Below are 19,437 nucleotides of genomic sequence, written 5' to 3'. Positions count from 1 at the left end.
CAATGTGTAGTCAAGTCAGACAACGATATATCATACATGCTTTTTTAGAATTAAGTAATAATTTTGTTGTGGACAGAACAAATAAATTACATGTTCAAAACGACCAGGCATTTATAAATTACATGTTCAATCATCATTTATGTCAACATAGTCTCTCTTGAACATCACGAAACTCTTGTAATGCTGCATTATGCTAATATATGGATTTGACCATGACTTCGCCTGCGGATGACAATTGCTAGACCATAACAATGATTCAGGCGGTAAGGGACAACGATCTTTTAAATAAACCTGTTGTGTATGCGAAAAAAATGTTAACTCAATCCTACAAAACTCATTGCATAATCATAAGAAAAAATACTTCATATCTACAATGTACCTCAACAAAATGATTGTCATACACATGACCGATACAAATTATACAATGCAATGAAGAATTTGTCAGCGGTTGACTTCTAAGGGGAAAGAATGTCATGCTTTGTTGTTTAGACAAGGATACAACGATTACGTTATACCTTGATGCAATGACATGTCCCGTGTCCGTTATATCCATCCACTTATCCATTGTCACCTGAATAAAACAAATATACACGTCAAACTTAATTTCAAACTAAAGTCTTAAAAATCAAATTCATAAATTACATACCTTGGTTAACCCATCAACAAGTAGTGACATCCTTTATTCCTCAAATCTCTCCGTGCCACCAAAGAGCTTGATATAGTCTTCTGAGAAATTGGCAAGTTCTTTAAGCAGATGGTTGCGGACCACCGACCAAGAGTCTTGACCCATACCTAATAAACCGGCAACCGACCGATATCCACAGTTACCATCACCTTTGACATCAACAATCTTATCAATGAAGTCGTGCATAAATGGCTGAAACTGGTCCAACATGGGCATCATCGTTCTTCGATTCGGTTGCTCAGAGGATGATGCAGTACGTCTCACCGACGAATTGCTATTTTGTTGTGATTCAAAGGCATCTACATACTTCCAGTAAGATGGATCGCACTTTGTTGACCTTGGGTTCCTACTCGTAGTTTTCTTCGGTGCCCCCTTTGTGTTAACCTTTGCTGGAGGAGAACACATCGAATTCTGATCAAGGTGTGTAATTTCCCAAAGTTTACTTCTTAGAGTAAACTTGCCACAAACATCAAGTTCTTCAAATTTTTGGTATATTGTTTCAATTACGTCCTTGATGCCCACCTCGGGCTCAGATAACCCTTGGTCTGAAAAACTGAGTCTCCTCCAGAACATATGGATTGAATCAAGTGGGATGCAACCACCAACATATTTGGATAGCTCACAAGCACAAGGAAGACCAAGCGTGGTTCTCACCACGCAACCACAACTTGAGGGATTCTTGCCAGCATAGTGAACACGCTCTAATTTAGTAGCAATCTGATTTAAAGCATACCTTGAAACCATTCCAAGCAGCCTCCTGTATAAGGTTTTTTGGAACACATGTCCAATGACATGTGTACTTGTTTCAAATGATGCTTTAATATGTGTGTGCTGCAACGTAATCATGTTGTTCACGACATCCCACACACTACATTCCAATGCTATTTTGTAACAGTCTTTTTAATGACGAGTGAGCAGATTCAACCCTACATTTCAAATACACAAATAAAAATAAACATATACAATAATATAATTCCATAAATTTTTCAATGTTAATAGAAATAGTTGAACAGTTTCATACCTGTTTGTTGTTGTGTTTCCTAAGTGCATCACCTTATTAGTCCAGGCGGAAACAAATTTTTCCTTGTGTGGTATTATCCATGTTTCCTTGACATAGTCAACAAATTTTGGCCAAGGTGCGCAAACTACTTCGAACTTCTTCAGGCATTCATCAAACTGCTGTTCTGAAGGACAATCAGTCAGAGATCCCCAGCAATCCATAACATAATCCCAAACATTTTTTTGCGCAATTAGTGATTTACATTTAGCCTTCACATTCTTGTTTATGTGAAAGATGCACAACAAATTTGTGCATTCAGGGAATACATCTTTCACTGCATTCATCAATGCTTGGTCTCTATCAGTGACAATAACTCCAGGGAGGGCATCACACTTTAAAAGAAGGCCTCGGAAGCGTTGTAAAGCCCATACCAAATTATTAACGCGTTCACCCTCCACATATGCAAAACCGGCAGAGAATGTCATCCCAGTCGGTGTCATCCCAACAAAATCGAGCAATGGGAGTCTATACCGGTTTGTTTTGTAGGTGCTGTCTATCAAAAACACCAAATTGCATGCGTTGACTAACTTCACTGAATCAGGGTGACACCAAAAGATATCACGAACCACGTCTTCATCCTTTATTCTGTGCCAATAAATATATTGATCACGTTCAAGAAGCTTCATCAGATGTTGTTGCATTTCAAGATCGCTTCCTCTTATGGAAGAACGAAATGCACTTCTTGAATTGTATATCTGTTTAATAGTCGTACAACTATTGACATTGTGTTCCTTCAGAGTTAGCAGAATGTTTCTTGGCTTCACCATGGACTTCGTCATATCAACAATAAGTGTTTTTTCAGCTTTAGTCAATCGCCCCACATATGGATGTCCAACTAATGACTTGGGCAATTCATGATTATGCACTCCACAAATCAACTTCACCATCCAACCTTCTCCTCCAACCACTGGCTTGCAACGAAGCTTGAATGGACACCCACATTTCCTAGTCCTAGTGTCTCTTCTGATAAATTCTTTTTTCCTACACTTATACTCGCCACTCCTTTCACAGCCAATTAACACAAACGTAGTCATTCCTCTACTACCTGTCTTTGTGTCCGACCTTAAAATCACCGCCACAAATCCGTTTTCATGAGCCACGGATCGAGCCCACAGCAAAACATCCTCTCGGCACTCAAACACCTACAAAATCCACATGATTTAAGTTTTCTACCAGTATTCATTTTATTAAATATGTGACAAACATTAACATTATAACCTGAGAAGTCTTGAACGCATCCGAACAATCAACATGTGGTTCATTCGCACCACATGATTCTACATTTTCATAATCCATATCCGCTCGTTCAGACATTATTTCATACATCCACTCATCTTCGTCCATCTAACCAAATCAAACAAAAAATGGCCATACAAAAAAATTAGTAATTTAAAAGAAAAAAGGAAAATAAATGCAAAAACAACAAATACAAAAAAAAAATACACTTACGGATCAACTTGATCTGTATCTTCCGGATCAAGTTGATCCGTAACATCCTTCCAGATCAAGTTGATCCGTAAGTGTTTTACGGATCAACTTGATCCGGAAGTATGTCCGTACGTCTGCGACAGATACCACCATCTGCGTACCTCGTTTGTCGTCACCGACCACCGCAACGCTCGATGCCGGTACCTTCACTTTCACCGCTGCGCTCAACGCTGCTACCCTCACGAACAAGACACAATGCCGCACAAAAAAGAGAAAACGAGAGAAAGCACAGCGAACAAAAATGGAGGTTCTGCGCCTTAAAAAAAATTCATTTTTAAGAAAGAAAAAAGCTAGAGACATTTTTGCCATTTAAAAACTTTGCTGGGTGCACCAGCAAAAATGCTAGGTGCACCTAGCAACACTCTGTTTGGTATCATGGGTTCAGGTGAAACAAATAGGAAAGATAAGATGTCTTCTCTGGGCACTTCCAAAGGGATTCTAGAAATTGCCAAGTTCGGCGTCTATGTCACCGCTCATGTACACTTTCGCCGACAATCCCAGCAACCTCCGCAAGTTCATGGGACATGTATGTATCTTCTTTTCATGGTCGCTTAAATAAATTGTTGATGTTTTTCCTTGAGAATCATGATTCTTCATAAAGTTTATTCTTAGGAATATGTAAAATATATTGGTTTCCATCTTGATTGCAAGTGTAACCAACCCGCTATTTAAGATATAATAGAAAGGAATAATAATAAGAGAGTTCCAGTGTACAGATCCCCATTACTGCATAAACAGATTGTATACCACCACTGATAAACACCAAAATAGCCTATATTAACTGAGCCCAAATGAGGATCCCAAATTGCATGAGCTATAGGTCTTACATGTAAAGGATCCTGTATCCATGACTCAAAATTCCCTTGCCAAGCTACATGAAACAGATTCGCGGTCTGTCTACTCCTTTTCTTCAATGGGTACCGTGCCACGCTAATATCTCTCAGTATACAATTGTTTCTTTGCATTCGATTTGGTTTCTTAACACATCACAATGATGCTAATTGATACTGGAGGTCTTGGAACTTCATTATGAATTTCAGGATTGAAAATGCATTGATTTGTTACAGCAGTACTATGCTTTTATCTTGAGATGAATTCGGTAGCAGTGCTTTACTTTGTTATTGCTTCACGAAAAAATCTGACATTTGCTAATAACATAGAGGGATTATTCAAATGTAATGTAATCTTAGAATGTTGCTTCAGTTCTGAACAAAAAGGGGAACGTGTGTTGCTTCTTCACTTGCCATTAAATAAATGAAAATTTTAGATTGGTTCACCCATTATCATCATTAAGTAAATGATAGAATCGTGAGCAGAAGTTGGCTTTTCTTCCTTAAGAAAATATCTTAAATTCTCTAAAATACATTGGACCCAGAGGATGCAACAATTTAACATACATATATATGTGCAAGATTTATTTATTGGTAAAATCAAAGAAATAGAGTGTTTTGTTGAATTATAGTTCATTTTTCATAAATGGTGAGAAAGTTAGTGTGGAATGATATATCTATCAATTTTTCACATTGAAGCATTCTGAAATTGGATTAAATAATTTCAGATTTGACTATCCACTAAGTTTAGATGAACAATAATTTCAGATTAAATAATTTATGGAACCCTTTGGTAGCACAACAATTATCATCTTTGAAAGCCCTGTGGCCTGTGGCTCTCCAATAAAATCTATTATTTCATATTTGTTTCACATTTTGACACATTGATTGTTTTAGACTCCTCACTCACTAAGATTAAAACTTTATTCTTGCAGCGTTGGTTGTGGTAGTCTCAATTTTGTATGTCATTTACTAGTCTCAATTTTGTATTGTAGAAAATAATGTTAGTCTCTTATTTATAAATCACATTGTTCCAAGTTTATGCATCATGAGTAGATTTGTCTGGAATAAAAGAAACAGTTGGCATAATTTTTGGTGGGTTCTGAGTTTATATAATTTTTGGTGGGTTCTGTGTAACTGATATCTTATTACTATGTGTAAGGTACTGAGGCGGTTTATTCTATTTGGATTTCTTTTTCTTATCTTGCCGTGCCAGGCAGATACATTGTGGTTGGTTCTTGTCTTGTCTGCAATATTGATATTGTCATTCTTTCAACTGTTTAAAGGATATGCTTGATGTGTTTTCTTCTACTTTTTGGGAAATGTTCCACATAGCTTCTATGATAGTGCTGTTTTACAGTTTCAGTACTAGGAAAATTTATCAGCAAAAGAATGTTAAGATTGTAATCTGAAATAAATGTATGCAACTTTTTCATGAATGACAAAGACAAATTATTGGACCTCTTGACTATGTGATTCTAAAATGAGCTTTCAATCATAGTGTATGAACATTGTAGTTCTGGTAGAGTTGTCATATTGCAGTTCAGGTAGAGTTATCATATTGTATTTCTCTAGATGTGTTGATTGCAAGAGTGCATTTGTTTGTGCTTAATTTGCTAGAAATGTCTTTTTTAGAGTTGTGTTGTGAAAAAACCACCTTTTGTGTAGTCTTAAAATAACTTTTGTTTTCCAAGCTTATCCAAATGCAGTCTAAGCCAGGTTTAGACTTTTAATTTACTTAAGCTAAGCTAATATTTTCTCAATTCATTGTCTCTCTAAATCCATTCACTTTCTTTAAGATTCTGAACAGCAAGAATATATGTAGCAGTTAAATTCAAATGGTTTATTGCATTTGAGATTTGACAAACTTTGGGTAGAAACAGCTCCAAGTTCTCATCATATTTTACACCTCAGTTATTGTTTTCCATACTTTGTCACTTGAATTAGCAATGTCAACTTGTCAATCATGTATAAATGAGTGTTCCCTTGCTAATCAAATTTACTGAACGAATTATGTCAATAGAATTTTTTCTAGTTCAGCCTGTCATCAACTGGTGATTATATTTCAGAAAGAAAAGCTTATTATGTTTTTGTTTTTAATTTGTTTTCACTTTTTGTAGTTCTTATTTAGTTCATTTGAAAATGGTAGTGAGAAATCTGCACCTTATGATTCTTATTTCTATGTTATGTTTGATACTAATCAAGATCTATATATTACAATGTATAAACAAATTGCTGGAATTTGACATTATTAAGTTAAAAAGACTAGATTTAAATCCCAGCCGTTGATTTGTTTTTAAAAAGGAGATTTGGTAGGGTTTAAGCATTGCGGCTTCAATTTTATCTATATCGCATTGGTAGGAAGCAAATCAGAGAGTTTGATTGGGAAGTATGGTGTGGAAGCTTTTGGGAGCACGCCCTCTCTGCTCATATTCTTCTTCTTTGCTTCTCACACCCCTCTTATTTCGCAGCAAAATAAGGTACCTCTGTCTCAGTATGTTTTGCATTTTTGGTGTCTTGTTTTTCTTTACTACTGCATTTAATTGTCTACTTAACTAAATTAGGAATACTAGAAAGACAAACCTCAGATTTGTAGTCAAAGAAAAAAATTGGAATGTGATATTCGTTCAGTAGAGTAGTAAGAAATGGAATTCAAGTAAAGTGTAAGAGTGTGGATGTCACCTCATTTTCCTGTTCATTTGTGTTCTCTTTCAACTCAAACGAATGGACTCCAGTGAACTACCAATCATTTTGAACTTTTCTTTTTCTTTGGTTTAGCTAGCTTGTGATTTTGTATGTGAAGCAAAAAAAATTAGCTTGCTTCAATATTATTGACGTACACTGCTGTAGCTTGGTTCATGGCCAGGAACCTATTTTTGGGCACCTCTGTTACATGAAACCATCTCCTTTCTTGGGGAACGTAAGCTTTCATTCATATCCATTTCTAAAGTTTAACGATAAGGTTGTAGAGCAACAACATCAGGATTCTCAAAAGGCCTCAAGTGCTAATGTTGATGGTGATGGTAATGCCAAAGTAAAGAGGAACAAATTAAAGGGGAAAAGAGCAGTTGTAAGATGGCTCAAGTTCTTTAGATTTAAGAAGAAGAAAGAGTATGAAAGGATGACAGCAGAGGAAAAAAATTTATACAAATTGTTAAAGGTAAGTTCTATTTTAAAAAATTTTAATTTACATATATCGACCCTTTCTATTGTTTTGAAACAACGTGCTTCTGCTGATTCTTTTGCTTTGCCTCTTCACCACCATGTGTTTGCTATATCCAGATATATGTTTGTTTTTCTTATTAGTATTTTCATGCTACACATGGGTTGTGTTCAAATTTTAGCACGAAGAACTAGGATTCTCTCACTTCATAATAGTGATATGTAGACTAATGTTTAAAGTCTTATGAGTTATGTATTTCTTAAAATAGTGAAGCTCTTGATAAGAATAAATCTATTGTTGTTAAAAACTTAGTCATGCAATAGTATTTTCTTCTTCATTATGTATGCCAAAGCATGTGGGTTGTGACTTAAGAAATCAACTAGAATACTAGAAGCTTTTCAAGCAATATTTTGTGCAAAGGTTTTTGTGATAGAACTGCTTAAATTTCTTGAACAATTGTTTGTGTCATTAAAGAAAAATAAATTCCTGGTTCTTCGTATTCAATGTTAGAATCTGGCATGCAATATACCTATTCAAACACAATTTTAGTTAGATAAAAATGCATTAAATCTTACAGTTTTGAACAGTCAATTACAGAATTATGTTAGTGCATTCATTTTTATAATATGCATAACAAATTGCTATCTAATTCCTCAAGTTTATCTTTCTGTTCTTAATAATTTGCAAAATAAATTGTCAAAATCTATTTGGTAAATGACTATGTATGAAGATATCTAGCTTTTTGATAGTGACATTGTTACGTACTGGACCAGAAAATGAGATAAAAGTGTAATCTTTATTTCTAAAAACTCAATCTCTGCCCTGGTATCTATGTGATACAGACAGATATGTTGTACAGAGAAGTCCCTCTCACCAAGGTATTTGAGAAACCTGTATTCTTCCTCCCAACTTCCTTCTCAGTTTTCAACTGACTGAAGCTAACTCCCCCTTTATCCCCTTTCTTTACTGAATTCAAGAAGTTATTCTGTTATTAACAGAACTGAGTTCTAATCTCCTAATGAATACAGGTACTAGTACTATTTTTGTATTGCTGTGATCCAGAGAGAAAATATACTAAAGACAAACCTCTCTTCAATGTATTCAAAAGACCCTGACCCTCTCCCAGTCTGCCTAGTAAACCCCATGAAATTTCTCATCTTGTTAGAACGTTATTTGTTTAACAGAGTAAAGCATTTCTTGTCCTTTAATGAAGGTTGATCCAAGTATATCTATCTACAAACTGTGCATTCTGTAATTGATGACATTATTACAGTTAAAACTTAAAAGTGTTATGGAAGAACTCAATTTGATTCTGTATGTCAAAAGTCAAAACTCCAATGGACCTCTAATATGGTTATCTGATCTTGAATGAAGAGACCTAAAAGTTTTAGAATTCTACAATCTTGGTAGTTTATGCAGATCAGCTGCACTCACTTGTTAATTGTTGCTTGGCTAATATGTCATAACAAGTGCTCATATAAACCTGGTCTGGGAATTTGGCATGATATCATTTTTGCCCTTGATATTATTGAATCAAAGTTGGCCTTTACTAAATTCAGCTACATCACTCCAAGATCCATCATTTTTCAGTTTTAATCTGTGCTAAGTGGCATTTTTATGTTCTCTGATGACATGGCATGAAACAAATTATTTTGTTTCCCTTTTTTTGCTTTCCTCAAGAGTGAGAAAGCTCTTGCATTCTCATTTATTTTATAAATCACTGTTTTGAACTAAAAATGGTTTACTGGTTTGCACTTTATGTATGTTGTGTCAGTTATTGAACATACAATACTTTCTCCATCATTCTAGGCTCGAAAAAAAGAAGAGAGACTTTGTGAAGCTCTGAAAAAGATTGAGCCTGCAGAATCTTCAGAAACAACCCATGATCCTGAGATATTAACCCCAGAAGAGCACTTTTTCTTCTTAAAGATGGGCCTCAAAAGCAAAAATTACGTGCCAGTTGGAAGACGAGGAATTTACCAAGGTGTAATTTTGAACATGCATCTGCATTGGAAAAAGCATCAAACTTTGAAAGTGGTGGTGAAGACATTTTCAGCAGAGGAGGTTAAGGAAATTGCTGCTGAGCTGGCAAGATTGAGCGGAGGTATAGTGCTTGACATTCATGAAGATAACACAATAATAATGTACAGAGGGAAAAACTACTCTCAACCACCAACAGAGATCATGTCTCCACGAGTCTCTCTTTCAAGAAAGAAGGTACTGTATTGTGTATTCAATTTAACTAGTGGTGTTCTAAAATTTCTCCTACAGTTCTAGGCCTTAATTGTCCATAATCTTTTTGGGAAAATTTCTCCTACTAATGCTTCACTTGCAAAACCACTGTTGTGTCTGATTTTGCATTTGTAGTCCTTGAATGTGTGTATGCAATCTTTCATGTTCATGCTACTTGTCTGTTTCACAATAAATTATTTTTTCTTTTTCAAAGTTGACACTACATAATTTTATTTCATAACTCGTAAGTGCCTTGTTGGTGATGGTTGGTTCTCACTGTACCTCTTGGGGGTGTTCTCATCTTTGCAGGCATTGGATAAATCCAAATACAGGGATGCCCTCCGAGCTGTGAGGAGATATATTCCAAGGCTTGAACAAGAGCTTGAAATTCTTCGTGCTCAATTTAAAAGTTCAGCTGAAAGTAATACAGATGCTGCTGAGGCAATCCAGAACAGTGGCAGAGAGAGTATTGAGTCTGGGAGCATCTCAAATTTCCAGCTACAGAATTCATATAAAGACCGTGAAATGATGAATGTTAACATTGGGAGCACAGAGGATGAGACAGATATGAACTCTGAATTGGATTCTGATTCTGATAAGTTATCAGATATATTTGAGACTGATTCAGATACTGAGAATTTCGTAAAGGAGGAGAAACCTCTTTACTTGGACGAGTTTGATAATTTTCCAGAGCAAAGCGATGGAGAAATGAATGATTTTGAGGAGCATATGCGACAAATGTCTCTGAAATCAAAAAACATGGAAAAGGACGATAACTTACCTAAGTTGGACGAAGTTGACAAGATTTTTCTGCAAGCTACTTCCTTTTTAAAGAAAAAGATAAAATGAGAAATATGCAAAAGACAAGTGTAATCATTGTATTGGATATAAACAGTGTAGTTTGGGAGAAATTACAACGTACAACAATGAAGTAACATTGTGTCTGACTCATTTTTAACACAATAGATAAAAATTTAATTGAAACACTATTTTTTTTAGACCTCGGTATTTAAAAGTTATATTAGATCACAACTAATTTGAGATAAGTGAAGTGGGGGATAAAGTTATCCCGGCATCTATTTTTTTTTTTTTTAAGAAAAGGTTATTTGCACAACAAATTTAATGTTTTGATGGAAATAAATAGATGGTCAAAATTTTTAGAGGGATTTTTTTTTAAAATTACTAATTGGGGGTCATTTTTGAATCATTGTCTATTTTGAAATTGTTAGACAAGTGGTCTCAGTTATCTTAAGAAGGGGGGTTGAATTAAGATACAAAAATTATCCTCAATTACAATTTAACTCTCTTTTTGAATTAACAATATATCCTTAATATGAATTACTTAAAAGATAATTCAAAAATAAATTTCTTTAAAGCAAAAGATAAATAGTAATAAATAAAAGAAGTTTAAGGGAAGAGAGAATGCAAACTTAGGTTACCTCGCATACGTCAGTCCCCAAGCAACTCGCTTGAGATTTTCACTATCTTGTAGAAAGCTTTTTTACAAATTCTGAACCACACAGGGACACCATTCCCTTGTGTTCAGATATCCTTACAACTTAAGAGACCCTTGGTCTTTTAAACAGATCTCTTTGAATAATAAGAAGAAGAATTTCCTCTCTTTAAGAGAAGGATATTACAATTGAAGATCGATTAAGATTCCTTATTGAATTTGCAAGTGTTTTGAGAAGGAATATTTTGAAAGTGATAAGACAATTTGGTTTTGAGAGGATAAGACAATGTTGTTCAGAAAAACTCTAAGGAATTTCGTATCCCAAGTCACCTATTTATAGGCCTTTGATGGTTATTCAAAAACTTCTTGAACAGTTGCGACTCTTGGGAGTTATTTTCGAAAATTTCTTACTGGTAATCGATTATATAAATGTGGTAGTCGATTACACAGTTAGTTTCTGAAGAGTTGTGACTCTTCAGACTTGAAATTTGAATTTTTTTGTGTCTGGTAATCGATTACAAGCTTTTAAAATTTAAATTCAAATTTCTAAAAGCTGTTACAAACAGTTTAAACTTCTGGTAATCGATTACATACCTTGTGTAATCGATTACAAGCTTTTAAATTCAAATTCGAAATTTTCAAATTGTTTCAGAAATCAATTTAGCCATTGGTAATCAATTGATGTAATTGATTACCAGAGAGGAAATATCATATTTTTGAAAAGATAATTGTTCTTAAAAACTTTTGTAAAATATTTCCTTTAGTCAAACCTGTGCAGCATCAATTAAGGAATTCTTTCTAAGATCCTAACTAAGTACATTGTTCTTCTTGCATTTCTGAATTCTTGACTTGAATTGCGCTCATCTTTGGCATCATCAAAACTTTATATCATATATGCTTCTACAATCTCCCCCTTTTTGATGATGACAATAATCTGAAATCAAGATAAGTGATATACCATTGATAATGCGTGCTTACAACCCTTACTCCCCCTTAAGATTGGAATTTATGGCTAAGTTCATGATAAATTCTACCCTTAAGTTCTCTCCCCCTTTGGCAACATCAAAAAGCCAAAAACGTCTGGAAAAAGAAACTAAGACAATAGTAAAATCATAGCACAATTTATCCATAAACTAATTCAATCTATAGAATAAACCAAAAAAGTCTTAATCATCAAAATCAAAGTCTAAAATAACCAAACACAAACCAAAACATAATGGTAAACATCCAAGACAACCATAACAAAAGTACTAAGTAATAGAAGCCAAAATACAAGGCGAAAGAAATAACCATAAAGCTAAAGGAAATAAAACATAAGAAAGATAACTAAGAGTCGGTCAGGGGATTGAAGCAACGCCTGATGAAACTCACATAATCTTTAAGCCTAGTGATATGAGTATCCATCCCATCAAAGCGAGTATCCATCACATCAAAATGTTCACCCACAAATGCTCGAAGATTGCAGAGCTCTGTGAGGACTTCAGTTAGTAGAGAAGAAGAAGCATCCCTTTGTGGTGGAGGAGATGGGGTATGTTCGTCAGGAATAGGCGGTGGCAAGTCTTGTTTGCGAACCCACTGACCATCAACATCCTTCCGGTAACCAAAGGAGGTAACAACACCGGCACCAATGGAGAAAGACCTTTTAGCCTTGACATATGGTTCATCATCCAAAGGAACATTGAAATGATGAAGAAAAAGAGTAACAAGGTGGGGATACAGGAGATGTGCATTGGCCCTTAATGCCTTATGCATCCAGTACCAAACTAGATGGGCCCAGTCGATTTGACGACCAGTTTGAATGGCCCATAACAAAATCAAATCCTCCTCAGAGGCTTGGGCAAGATTTAGAGATCGAGGAAGCAAAATATGAACAATGATATAGTGCATGATGCAACAATCGAAAGTAAATGACCCAGCAAGTGATCTGCCGGTCATGTTAGTCTGATCATTGCAGACCATTTTGCGAGCATCACGACTTGAATAATCAAATTTCCAGTCATCAACAAAAGTGCCCTCAAAAGGAACACCTTGACTGGGCAGTTTAGTCAATGAAAAACACAAGGACTGATAAACAATAATAGGAATGTTATGCACCTCAGAATAAAGAACGCCATCTTGAATTTTCAAATTATTATAGAAAACCTTAACTAATTTAGGAAAGTATGGTAGTTTAAGAGACATGAAATCGACCAAAGCATAGTTTTGAAACACTTGGTAACAATCAAATGTTTCTCCATCAAAAAATTCAAGGTCAAGGTACTTACGGTCTAGAATGACTCTATTACAGAATTAAGAGTAGTACCTCTGACGTTGATCATCGGAGGAAAATAATGAAGATGACCGAGGAGATGAAAGAGAGGGAGGAGCTAGTGCTGGTGGGTCTCCGGAGGTTCCATGGCGGCGACGGCCAACAGAGGTGGTGTTGGAGGAAGATCCCTTTTTTTTATGATTCAGCCATTTGAAGTTGTTTCAGTTGATTTTAATTGGTGGATTTTGAAGAGAATTGAAAAAGATGAAGATTGGACTTGGTTTGAAGCAATTTGGTTAAGAAATGAGAAAGATATGAGGTTTTGAAGATTTGGGGAGGGTTTGCGTCGTCACACGAAAGGGGAGAGTGAGAGTTCTGCGAAAATGCAGATATTTATAGACAGAGACACCTTGTAATCGATTACAAACCATTGTAATCGATTACAGGAGTAACCTGTAACTATTGGAGCCTACTGGCAATCGATTACAGCCTTACTGTTATAAGGTAATCAATTACAGAGAATGGTAATCGATTACCAGACCCTTAACCAAGGCTTTTTTAACTAAGAACTAACTATTCTTAGGTCATATACATACTTAACTATAATAATCAGGCACAAGCAAATATAGTCAATCAACAAGCACAATCAAACACATTCAATCAACAATCATCAAACACAAACAAATCAAAATAGCAAGCAGTACTCATTGGTGTAGCCATATGCTTAGCATTCTCCATCCCAAATCTGTGAATCAAGTCTTTGCAATATTTTTATTGATTGACAAATATTCCATTCTTGGTTTGCTTGATTTGCAACCCAAGAAAGAAATTTAGTTCTCCCATTATTGACATTTCAAATTCACTTTGCATGTCTTGAGAGAATTCTTTGCAAAAAAGTCATTAGTGGATCGAAAGATAATATCATCAACATAGATTTGAACTAATAATATATCATTTAACTTCTTAATAAAGAGAGTAATATCTACTTTACCTCTAGAAAAATCCTTTTCTAAAAGGAACTTACTCAGACGTTCATACCAAGCCCTAGGGGTTTGTTTTAAGTCATATAAAGCCTTTTTCAATTTAAAAACATGACTAGGCTTATATGAGTTTTCAAAACCAGGGGGTTGATCTACATATACTTCCTCTTGGATAAAGCCATTCAAAAAGGCACTTTTTACATCCATTTGATAAAGTTTAAAATCCATTATGGATGCAAAGGCTAATAACATTCTTATGGCTTCTAATCTAGCAACTGGAGCATATGTTTCCTCATAGTCTATCCCCTCTTCCTGATTGTATCCTTTGCCTACTAATCTAGCCTTATTTCTAATAACTATGCCATTTTCATCTAACTTGTTTCTAAATACCCATTTTGTTCCTATAACTGGGTAATTTTCAGGTTTCTCAACTAATTCCCAAACATTATTTCTTTCAAATTGGTTCAACTCTTCCTGCATAGCTATTATCCAATGTTCATCAATTATGGTTTCTTTCAAACTTTTAGGTTCAATCATAAAAACAAAATCCATATTATTGCAAATATCTTTAAGAGAATGTCTAGTGGTTACCCCTTTTGACATATCACTAATGATGTTGTCAAGAGGATGATATATAGAAGCTCTCCATTCTCTTGGAAGATCAACATTTGCTTTAATTTCATCAATGTGAAAATCTTCATTATTTCCATCTCCTTTGCCTTTGTGATCTTCTCCATGAATATGCATTTCTTCTAATGATTCTGAAATATCATCTAGTACATATTTTCTTGAAAAAATTGCATTGAATGAATTCTTCAATAATCATGAATGAATTCTTCAATAATCATAGTTCTTTTGTTATATATTCTAAATGATTTACTTTGCAATGAATAGCCAAGAAAAATACCTTCATCAGATTTAGCATCTAACTTTCCTAAATTATCTTTATCATTGTTTAGCATAAAACATTTACATCCAAATACATGAAGATGTGAAATGTGGTAATCGATTACACAATTAGTTTCTGAAGAGTTGTGACTCTTCAGACTTGAAATTTGAATTTTTTTGTTTCTGGTAATCAATTACAAAAATGATATATTCGATTACAAGCTTTTAAAATTTAAATTCAAATTTCTTAAAGCTGTTACAAACAGTTTAAACTTTTGGTAATCGATTACATACCCTGTGTAATCGATTACAGGCTTTTAAATTCAAATTCAAAATTTTCAAATTGTTTTAGAAATCAATTTAGCCACTGGTAATCGATTACCAGAGAGGAAATATCATATTTTTGAACAGATAATTGTTCTTAAAAAACTTTTGTAAAATATTTCCTTTAGCCAAACCTGTGTAGCATCAATTAAGGAATTCTTTCTAAGATCCTAACTAAGTATATCGTTCTTCTTGTATTTCTAAATTCTTGACTTGAATTGTGCTCATTTTTGCCATCATCAAAACTTCATATCATATATGCATCTACAAAAATAAGTCATGTTTCCACTTCTAAGTTAAAAAAAGTGGTAACATTTATTATAACTTTTATTTTATTTTTAAAACTGAATTAAAAGTTGTAACATTCCTGCCATGCATCCAAGTCTTGAATTTGCCAATAAGTCAACGTGGTATATGTTTACATTATAGTAAAAGATATACCTAAACCAAGGAAATACTTTAGTAGGCCAAGATCCTTCGTCGTGAAGGAATTATTAGAAACTTTTTTATGCTAGCAAACCCAGACAATGAATTACTAGCAAGGATGCCATGAAACTAGAACCAACTGCCTTAATATTATCATTTATCTAATTAATAATTTCCTTTTTTATTTACCCTTTTTAAAAATCATTTTCTCACATTCTCAGCCACCCTATGTTCTTCCTCTGCATAGTTAAGGTCTTTTATGAATTTTATTAATAATCTCAAAAAATGACTATCACATTATTATTTGACGTGATGAAACTCTCTAACACTAAATCAAACAAAAAAATAATAATTAATAGAACAAGAGTGATCAATCATTTAGTTGATGGACTAAAAATAAAAAATTTAAAAAGTTGAGTGACAAAAAATATTAAACTCAAAATAAAATTCAAAATTCAGGGGATATTTTTTATATTATTTGTTTGTTTGCAAACTCCCGCATTGTCTCCATTAGCGGCTAGGAATTTTTTTTAACTCTTCTGGTTAACAGCTTTAGACTATTCTTACTATTCATAGTTCTCGGCTGACTCTTCTCATCCAAGTCTTTTTTTATATATATAGTATTATCTTATTAAGTATATAAAGAAAAAATAAAGTCAAACTAATGGGAAAGGAGTGAATGATTTCAATACTCTTACCGGCACAACTAAAGTCTTTCTTATGGCCAGACACCTCAGCTTAACGGAAGTCAATATTCTAACAAAACTATAAAGGGCATACTTTGAATACTGATCAAGATTCACCCAATTTTAAAATAATGTATTCCATTGATATTGGTGAAATCCAATATTAAAAAATCATCAATATTATTTTACTATATTCTAGTCACTAGGTAAATATATTTTTTTTTCTTTGATAAGTCATTATGCAAATTATATAAATTATATATTGATCTACATATATTATAATCCCATTTATATAATTTATATAATAAGTATACATAGAAACAAATAGATCTACTAGTCATTGATTAGTTCCTTATTTAGGAATCGAATCAAATAGGACTCATATAATACCCATGATAAGGCATAAGTCATAGGTTCAAATCCAAAAGGGACTTTTTACTTTTTTCCAGAAACAAAGCAATACTCTAACAAGTAAGCAAGCGCTACGCCCCTTTTAGGTTGGGAAAAAATAGAAATGTTTGACCCCACTGGTGCCATTTTCTTCTTTCTTCAGGATTCAATGGCAAACAGTTGACATGAGGCATTATTCCCACAGCAGAAGATTGGATTGTCCAACTTTTGCAAATGAACCCGTTCAAGCTCAATCCCAATAGTCAGGCATTCTAGTGAAAACAACTCATTTTCTGTGCATGGATATCTTATACCAATTATTGAAAATAACCCAATCTTCCAAAAAGTTAAAAGAACCATAAGCAAGAGACCTAACCTTACATGAAATTTTCACTTCATAGCTCCTCGTTCAATTCTTTTGAAGTCATTGGATCCATTTCATACTTATGAAAGGGCTATGCATCGAAATGAGGTATCACATTCTACACACCCATCTATCTATTTTGAACCTAGCTTAAGCTCGTTTATCATAAGGGGTTCACTCGGCCAAAGCCCAATGTGACACTGTAAATACTTGAGGGAGTGAGATGCCCACCCACGCTAACCAACAATCCAATGCGTTTGAGTGGATGAACAAGATCCCTTGTTAGAAGAGAAAACACATTATACTATTTGTAATTAATAATAACTATACTCCATTTCACTTGTCTTCTTGACTGGGAAAGGCCCAAAATACTTGGGAAAAGAAAAATAAATTATAGGAACATCTTTTTATTGAGTTGTTTCTGGATTATTGTGTACACTTTCATGAATATTCAGTTTGAGATTCAGATGCAACAATACATTTCGATCGAAAACTACATTCATTTTGTAGGCTGATACTACTTTCACTTCATGCACTACTGCAAAAAAAGACATTTAACGATGATTAAAAGTCATTTTCAACAACAGTTACAAACCGTCTTTATAGTCAACATCGTTGAAAGTCAACACCATTAACGACAATTCTAACAAAAATCATTGTTGAAAAATTGACCTTTTAAAGACGTTTGTTAGACAAGATCCGTCTTAGAAAACATATTTTTTAAAACGGTTGTTATCTAAGAACCATTTTAGAAAGTATACATTCTAAGATGATTTTTATATAACAATCATCTTAGAAAACGTACATTTTAAGACAGTTCTTAGGTAAGAATCGTCGTAGAATGTATACTTTCTAAGACGGTTCTTATATTACAATCGTCTTAAAAAGTGTGTATTTTAAGACGGTTTTTACCTAAAAATCGTCTTAGAAATTCAAAATGCTTTATTACATCCAACAGATTTTGACACTGACATTGTGAATGCATTTCAATCTAACTAAATATACTAAATGACTACCAAATTACAATTATGAAACATTAACCAAAGCATCCCCTCAATAATTTGATCATTAGCCCGAATAACATATGAAAGAAAAAACAACAAAACAAACACATGCATTGAAAGACAACATGTCTACAACAAAGAAAACAATCCACTATCCTAGAAAATCCAAAGGAAAACTAATAAGAAATAATTAAATAAGTAATTTCCTAGTTAACACTGCAAGGACAAAATTACATACAGGTAATTTACGAAGATCAACATGGATGCATGGCAGTAATGACACCATCCACTTGGTGCAACTTTGTTGTCTTTAAGAATTCTCAACCTACCACTATTTACATCAACTACAAATACCTTACCTGAAAACACAAGTTTTTTCTTTTTATTTGGCTAAATGGTAAACTTAAAAAACAAGAAACTAGTACACCAACACATCACTAAGTACATTGCAGAGCAAAACACACTGTTTGATAGGAATTGTTCGAAGATCTAAGGAGATTATTATCTCCAATAGAGAACATTTTTTTTGGTGACCTATTATGGGTTGAGGATTGAGGAGAGGAAGGAATCTGAAACTATGTTCACATTTCACAAAGCAACTAATTCCAAATCCCAAGGTCAAAGTCATAATTCACTAAAACTAACTAGAAGTCTTTGGGGTGAATTTCTTCCTCGAAGGAAAAAGAAAATTAAGAAAACATTTATTATAACTTATGAAGAAATTGAAATCCAATATGATTTGAAAAAATTCTTAGACAAATTGATACCTTGGCCACTTAAATGAGAGGCCATGTAGAGGGTCTTTCCACTAGGTTGAGGATCCACAACAGAAACTACTAGACCTGCAATCAAGGATGTATGACACATTGTACAAGAATATAACCATGTAACATAAAAATGTCTTTTAATTAAAAAAAAAGAAATTAAGATTGGTTGAAATCTATACTTCAATTAGCATATTGGGTAAAATAGCATTTATGCAAGATGCAAGGCCTTTGGCTTTATGTCTGCTTTACAAAGGTGGCTTGGCCAATGACCTAAATAATCCTTCTTAGTGACTCATATTCCATCAGGCACAACAAAATCAAATCATAGAAACTTCAATCCTACTAATACATTAAGATAAATGCATACAAATAATGCATTATTCCTCGTGGGTCATCTTAGCAAAGCAGAGGCCACTATTCAAAGTAAAATACAAAATAAGAGAAAAAGA

The 19,437-nt window shown here is 33.9% G+C and overlaps 1 protein-coding gene across 7 annotated transcripts; it reads left to right on the top strand.

Annotated features, from left to right (window-relative positions):
- Positions 1–3,557: 3,557 nt before the first annotated feature.
- Positions 3,558–10,393, top strand: LOC100790692 (uncharacterized CRM domain-containing protein At3g25440, chloroplastic). Of its 7 annotated transcripts, none has more exons than XM_006575147.4 (5): positions 3,558–3,759; positions 6,380–6,543; positions 6,930–7,223; positions 9,036–9,443; positions 9,768–10,393. In XM_006575147.4, exons 1-5 carry the CDS (start codon positions 3,573–3,575, stop codon positions 10,305–10,307), a joined length of 1,593 nt encoding a protein of 530 aa, XP_006575210.2. In that variant the 5' UTR covers positions 3,558–3,572; the 3' UTR covers positions 10,308–10,393. The 7 variants fall into 7 exon arrangements, with proteins under 7 accessions (XP_006575210.2, XP_006575212.1, XP_006575211.1 ...); XM_006575149.4 differs by having other exon boundaries at positions 3,622–3,759; positions 6,914–7,223; XM_006575148.4 differs by having other exon boundaries at positions 3,626–3,759; positions 6,425–6,543; positions 6,914–7,223.
- Positions 10,394–19,437: the final 9,044 nt, after the last annotated feature.

This window comes from Glycine max, chromosome 2, assembly GCF_000004515.6.
Source record: "Glycine max cultivar Williams 82 chromosome 2, Glycine_max_v4.0, whole genome shotgun sequence".
Taxonomy (NCBI): Eukaryota; Viridiplantae; Streptophyta; class Magnoliopsida; order Fabales; family Fabaceae; genus Glycine; species Glycine max.
This window is presented reverse-complemented; position numbering and strand designations above follow the sequence as displayed.